The sequence below is a fragment of the Limulus polyphemus genome, unplaced genomic scaffold (assembly GCF_000517525.1).
Source record: "Limulus polyphemus unplaced genomic scaffold, Limulus_polyphemus-2.1.2 Scaffold7987, whole genome shotgun sequence".
Classification (NCBI taxonomy): Eukaryota; Metazoa; Arthropoda; class Merostomata; order Xiphosura; family Limulidae; genus Limulus; species Limulus polyphemus.
The window spans coordinates 1-7,354 of NW_013673597.1; the positions used below are offsets into that span (position 1 = coordinate 1).

The following is a 7,354-nucleotide window of genomic DNA, read 5'->3' on the forward strand; positions in this document are numbered from 1 at the left end:
GTACCTCGGCGAATGCTCTAGCGTTTACTAGATATAGGGTAGTCTGGTATATAAAAGAGGGTGACAACGTAACGGGAATGTAATGTGTGTGTAGATAGTGAGTAATTAAACTGCAGTCAGAAGTATTGTTGACGTTCGTTGATATAGCGTTTGTTTTAGCGTGATTGTTGAAAATAAGTGTATCGTAAAGTTGTATTCGGAAAGAATAAACCAGTTTTATTAAGTAAGGATTTGTGTCGCTAAAGTTTCGTCGGAACGAAGTTAAGGAAAGTTAATTAACGAACGGAGACGTAACAGTAGTAAAGTAATGTTTAGTAGCCAGATGAGTTGCTACAACTGAACTTTGGTAATAAATTGTTCTAATACAGTTCTTTTAAAGAAACTAATGTTCAGTAGCCATATGAGTAGCTGGAACTCAACTTAGGTAATAAGTTGTTCTAATATAGTTCTTATAAAGATACTGTTACGTCTCTATGTTCGTTTGTTAATTTCCCAGTATAAATTATTTCCGAGGGACTTCAGAGATACAAGTCCTTTCTTAATTAAAACTAGTTTATTCTTTCTCAATCCATCTTTGCAATTCACTTAATTTCCACAGTCACTTTAAACACATGCTATAATTCACAATGATTCACGCACTTACTTACGGTCACTACCGCACTTGACTCAATTGTCTGTCTCAGTCTGTCTGCAATTATCTATATTCCTATCTATCTATCTATGCCGTCACTTCTCGTAGGTCTTATATATACAAATTAGAGAGTGTATCTAGCAAACGCTAGTCCGTTCGACAGATTCTTTGATCTTTCTAGAACTCCAGTGCATGCTCCCAGGGTCGCGCAACTTCCGCTGTCGTAACAATATATATTGTTGTTATGCTGTTCTTTCGTTGCCTGGTTCTTTTATATAATCTGGTAAAGATATATCAAAGTTCAGTCAACCAAACGATAACAAATTAGTTTATTTATTCCTTAGCGTTTCTACAGGTTCATACGCTTTGTAATTTGTTGGCCTAACTTTACAGCTACGCTAACTGTACTACTCTGACGTAAAAATAAACTTCACAGATTATTCATCAATCAACTAAAAAACACAACACTGACTGATTCACTGCTAGGTAAAACAGAAACACTCCCCGTTCACTGATTAGCAACAACTCAATATCTTTGCTTCACTGCCTGAATTTACTAGAAAATCTGACGTCAAACTTTTTATAACTTTCTAGGCCTACATTATAAAACTTTTCAATTTTAATGCCAGGCACCTTCTAGCGAACATCTTAATTACAACATTAAAAAATATATACCTTATAACAATATATACATATACCTATATATAGCCATTACCTCCTCAAAGTAGTTTTTAACATGGTTCATAATAACTTAATAAAACACGTATCTGAAATCGATAGAGCAAGGTGTATCAGCAAAATATACACAAAATTCGTGCGACCTTCGCGTAAATTATACGTATTGTAGCGTATCTGCTTGTTTTTTTAATTTCCGGTATAAATTATTTCCGAGGAACTTCAGCGATACAAGTCCCTTCTTCATTAAATCAGTTTATTCTTTCTCGATACAAACTTTTAGTGCATAGTAACTCTACAGTCATTACGTTTCTCGTAACTTTGAACCTAACCTTTTATAATACACGCTACAATTCACATCGATTCACAATCTCAATAACTTTTCTCTCTGCGAGTACAAACACACACTTTATATTGTTATGACAGCGGAAGTCACGTGACGCTAGTAACAAGTCATGAGATACTCGAAGGATCTTTTCCTGGCAACTCTAGTTTTTCCTAGGCGCCCTCGTTTATTGTATAAGCCCAGCAAATAAAGCGGAGATAGAAGGGCAGATAGTGATTTATAGAAACAGATAATTGAATCAAGTTAGCGGTAGTGACCGTAAGTAAAGTGTGTGAATCGTTGTGAATTATAGCGTGTGTTTAAGTTAAAGAGACTGTGGAAATTCTGTGTATTGAGAAATGATAAACTAGTTTTATTTAAATAAAGTACTTGTATCGCTGAAGTTCCTCGAGAAGAAATTATACTAGAAATTAACAAACAACCAGAGACGTAACAATATTACCGTAACTACTGTTCGCTTCTTTAATTATCTATCCATTGCTGGCTTCTCTGCCAGGCTTATATACAAAAGCAGGGGGCGTCCCCAATCACTCACGATCATTCAAAAAATTCATAACGTGCCACCAGCGTCACGTGACTTCCGCTTTCGGTTTTCTTGTTGACTGTTGTAATAACATGAAAAACAATCAAACCTACTAGTCTTAGCTGCTATTAAAAGTTATAAGCCACAACACTGGTGGTTTGTTGGGTTTTTTTTGTTTGTTTTCAAAGCAATTTATTTCAAGAATTTACGACATTTGATTTTCTTTTCTTTAAAATACTGTTACGTCTCTGGTCGTTTGTTAATTTCCAGTATAAATTCTTCCCGACGAACTTTAGCGATACAAGTCCATTTTTTAAAACTAAAACTAATTTATTCTTTCTCAATACAACTTTCGAGGGCGTCTTGCAAACACTAGACTTGCCAGGAACAGTCCTGATCCTTCTAGAAACTCATCACGAATTACCAGAGTCACGTGACTTCCGCTGTCGTAACAATACATTCACTCTATAGTCTATTGCATGTTAGAGAACCTAAAGTTATAAATAGTAAATCATGAGCCGTACAACTACTAACTTATATTTTTACTTACAGTTATAAACTTGCCGTTGAAATTTTTTAATTTTTATATTTAGTGATATCTCCTTATTCTTTTTTTTTCAAAATAAACCTATTTTTGTTCAATTACTTGATGTTGCAAAAGTAAAATTATACCAACTTTCCAGTAATGAGTAGGCCTAATCGATCTGTCCTCGTTAGGTTCTGTACGGCGTAAGTGTCGCCTGGACGTAAAGAGATTATCTGGGCGTATTGTGTATCCACTAATTTTCGAAACAATTGACGAGAAATCTGTTAAACAAAAAAAAAGAAACAGTATACTATTTATATTCTGAGGTCAAACCTCTTAAATATTGTTACGTTTCTGGTCTTTTGTTAATTTCCCGTAAAAAATTCTTCCTGAGGAACTTCAAGGATACAAGTCCTTTCTTAAATAAAACTAGTTTATTCTTCCTTAGTACAACTTTGCAATACGCAGAATTTCAAAAAACCACTTTAACTTTAACACATCCTATAATTCACAATGATTTACACACTTTACTTACGGCTTTACACGATTATATATCCGTTATCGATTTATCTACCGTCTTATATACTAAAATAGAGGGCATCTAGCAAACGCTGGGACGTTCGTGAGGTTCCCCAATCTTTCTTGAATCTCATCACGTGTTACCAGCGTCACGTGACTTCCGCTGTCGTAACACTTCCTCTTCCTTAGTTTTGTTCGTCCCGAACAATAGTCACCTACATTAAACCAATAGATAGTTAACAATAACTTAATTAAATGTACAGAATTTACAAACACAAAATTAAAATTCAAGAAATTCTCAATTTTACGGGACGTATCTTCTTCCGTACTGGCCTTCATCTCGTTGGCTTCTACTTCACGTGGGGTTTATCTGCTCCATCAGGAAAAGTCCTATGATCGGTAACAGTCACATCAGTGGTAGTAACTTCATCAAGGGATTCACTGTTTCCCTTCTCAGAACCAGGTAGAGTTTTTTCTTCGACAGTGGATTTTTCTGGTGACACGTCTTCAGCTGCATCATTTGTTCCATTGTTCACTTCATTCCAACTGAAATGTCCTGGACCGTGATAATGCCAAAGCCTGTTGGTATGCACCACCTTTGGCTTACCTCATCGACCACGTTTTATTCGGAAAGTCACGTCGGAAAGACGATCCACTATGTCATATGGGCCTTCCCATGGATAAGACAACTTAGGAAACATCCCTTTGGTCTTCCTGGGATTATACAACCACACTTTGTTTCCTGATACAAAGCTGACTTCAGTAGATCTCTTATCATAACATAGCTTCATGGAATCAGCAAACGTTTTCAAGTTTGAATGCACTTGATGGGGAATATCATCCATCCATCCAGATAACACTTTCACGAACTCTGACACATTTTCAGGCAACTCTTTGTAAGGTGGGCATCCTGTTATCAGACCCACTGGCAACCGAAGTTCGTGACAAAACATCAACTTTGTTGGAGTGTATCCAGTGGCTTCATGCTCTGCTGTTAGATAGGCCATCAACAGTGGAGCGAGTAAGACATCCCAGTCATCTTGCCAGCTATTACAAAACTTTGCCAATTCCTATCCCAGTGTCCAATTGTACTTTTCTACCACCCCATCGGACTGTGGGTGTAGTGACGTTGTCCTAGTCTTTCGTATGCCAAATAACTTGCAGCATTCATGGAACACAGCTGATACAAAGTTACGGCCTTGATCTGAATGCAGCTCGTACGGAACACCAAACCTGAAAAAGAAATCACTAATAGCTGAAGCTACAGTTGTAGCTTCCTGATTTGGTATTGCATATGCCTCAGGCCACTTGGTGATATAATCCATCACCACACAAATGTACCTGTTTCCAGCATGAGTTTGGGGCAAAGGACCGGCAATGTCAATGGCTACTCTTTCCATTGGTGCACCAATTTGATATAACTTCATGGAGCACGTCCCTTATGCTTGGGTTCCCTTTTAGCACAATATGCACTGGAGATCCTGCACCATTCTTCCACATCTTGTCTCATACCTATCCAGTAAAATCTCTGACAAGTGACTCAATGTCTTCTTAAATCCGAGATGCTCTCCTGTTAAACTATCATGGGATTGACGCACCACAACTTTCGGTAACTTTCTCGGTATTACTGTTTGCCAGGTCGTCACTTTCCCATCTGAAATTTCCCATCTCCGGACAAGAATACCATCTTCAAGCTTCAACTGGTCCCATTGTTCCCAATAGTACTTTGTCACAGGGCTTAAGCTAGACACCTTCTCCCAAGCAGGGCGCAAAACACTTGCTTTTAGAAAATCAATTATTGGCTTCAAATCTTGGTCTTTCTTCTGCTCTGCTTTAATATTTATACCTGGTTCCACTTCACCATCATCAACTCCTTCAATCACTTTGAGTTCAGCTTGATGACACCTGGTTAGTTCAACCTCTCTTTTGCAGCAATGTCTGCAGTCATTTTTGCAGGGTCGTTGGCTCAGTCCATCTGCATTTCCATGAGACTTTCCTTCTCTGTATGCAATATCATAATTATTCTGGTCTAACTTTCCGATCCAACGTGCCATTTGTCCCTCTGGGTTCTTTAATCATCTTAACCTGCATAAGCCAGCATAGTCTGTCCTGAATGTAAACCTAGCCCCATAGAGGCAAGGATAGAAATATGTCAGACTCTTTACGATATCAAGGAGTTCCCTCCGTGTTACACAGTAGTTCCTCTCTGGTCTACTCAGGAACCTACTGAAGTAGGCCACCACATGTTCGTTTTCGCCCACTTTCTGAGAAAACACTTCTCCAATTCCGACATTACTAGCATCACAATCCAGTATTTAAGGCAGTGAGGGATTTGGAAGCGTTAAAAGTGGAGCTGAGACCAACTTTTCTTTCAATCTCTTGAAAGCATGCTAGCAAGAAACTGCCCATTCGAACTTTGGCCTTTTTTTTGTTAAATCATGTAGTGGAGCTGCTATAGTTGCAAAGTCCTTCACAAACTTCTGATAATAGGTACAGCGTCCCAAGCATTTTCTTAACTCTCCCACATTGTCTGGTGTTGGCCAATCACGCACTGCTTTCACCTTGTCAGGATCAGTTCCCACCCCCATGATCACTTACAATGTGACCCAAGTAAAGCACCTCTTTTTGTGACAAGTGGCATTTCTTGGGATGGATATTGAAGTTTGCTGATTTCAAACGCTTGAATACTTCCCCTAGCCTGGACATTTCCTTGTCAAACGTTGTTGCAATAACATTGACATCATCCAGGTACACTAGGGCTATCCTCCATTGTAGGCCTTCCAATACTCTTTCCATCAGTAACTCAAATGTTGCTGGAGCATTGCTATACCCGAATGGCATCACACAGTATTGCCAAAGACATTGGCCACAACTAAATGTAGTCTTAGGTTTATCTGCTTCAGCCATTTTCACTTGATGGAAACCCGACTTTATGTCCAGAGTTGAGAACCACCTGGCTCCACTTAGAGCATCAAGGGTATCATCAATTATTGGCAATGGGTATGAGTCTTTTTCGGTTATATTGTTACGATTCCTGAAGTCCACGCAGCAACGTTGGATCCCAACCTTCTTCTGGACTAACACAAAAGGAGCTGACCTGGGACTATCTGATTTCTCCACTATCCCTTCCTTAATTAGGCCATCCATGATCTTCTCCATCTGTTGTCGCTTTGCTGGAGCTATTCTTTTCGGAGGGATCTTTATTGGATGGTGATTGCCTGCATTTATTCTGTGCTCTACAAGGTCTGTGCATTCGAGGTCATGATCTGCTTTCGAAAAGACGTCTGCTTAATTCGCCAAAAGTTCCATAACCTGAAGAGCCTGTGACGATGACAAATGGACTATACTCTTCTTATAGAGGTCAGTTAAATGTTCTCGGAAAGGATGTCCTTTCTTTATGGTCGTATTTTTTGCCTTAACATTGACTGCCTCTACATCCTGGCACACACCCAACAATACTCCAACAATACTTGATCACATTTAGAGAAATTGGCCACTGTTATGGGTACTGCATGATGACCTGCCACAAATGACCTTCCAAGCTTCACATCCGCTGGCTTGGATGGGTCTTCCACTGCTTCTATAAGCATCGGGCATCCTTGGGAATGTTCTTTTGTCATACGCCAAATTATCTTCTCTGGCATAGGAGGTATTGCAGTTGACTTAAGTGCTGTGACATGTAAATCAACAGATGCAGCAACACTTACTGGAATTTGACCTTTGTTGTTCCCAATCGTCATCTTATCGAAGTTAACTACACACTCCCTCGGTAGTAAGTAGTGCATATTAGGGTTGGAATTGGTCTTCAATGTCAGCCAAGTATACTTTGTGTCTGTCCTTCATGCCCATGAGCTCAATAGTTACCCACACTGGTCCCCACAACCTTGCATAATGTCCTGTCACACCACAGAGCTTCTGTATGGCTTCTGGTACTCCTTTGTCATCTAGCACCTTGATACTCACAAGGGTTTGCTGAGATGCAGAATCTATGACAAAGTTGCACTTTTGGCTATCCAGCTTTCCCGTCATGTAGAAACTATGTGTACTTGCCATTTTACACTTAGCTGTTGGGACTTTCATGATGGGGTTTGGTGGGTGTCCCTCAACACCAACCACTTTTGGTCTCCCTGAGGC

At 39.3% G+C, this 7,354-nt stretch overlaps 1 protein-coding gene across 1 annotated transcript in view; it reads right to left on the minus strand.

Annotated features, from left to right (window-relative positions):
- Positions 1–2,847: 2,847 nt before the first annotated feature.
- Positions 2,848–7,354, minus strand: part of LOC111083036 (blood vessel epicardial substance-like) — a gene marked incomplete at its 3' end in the record, with an annotated part of 25,831 nt that continues 21,324 nt past the window's right edge. The window contains exon 4 of the mRNA XM_022379244.1: positions 2,848–2,982. Coding sequence (XP_022234952.1) covers positions 2,848–2,982 — 135 coding nt within the window. The remainder of the gene's footprint in view (positions 2,983–7,354) is intronic.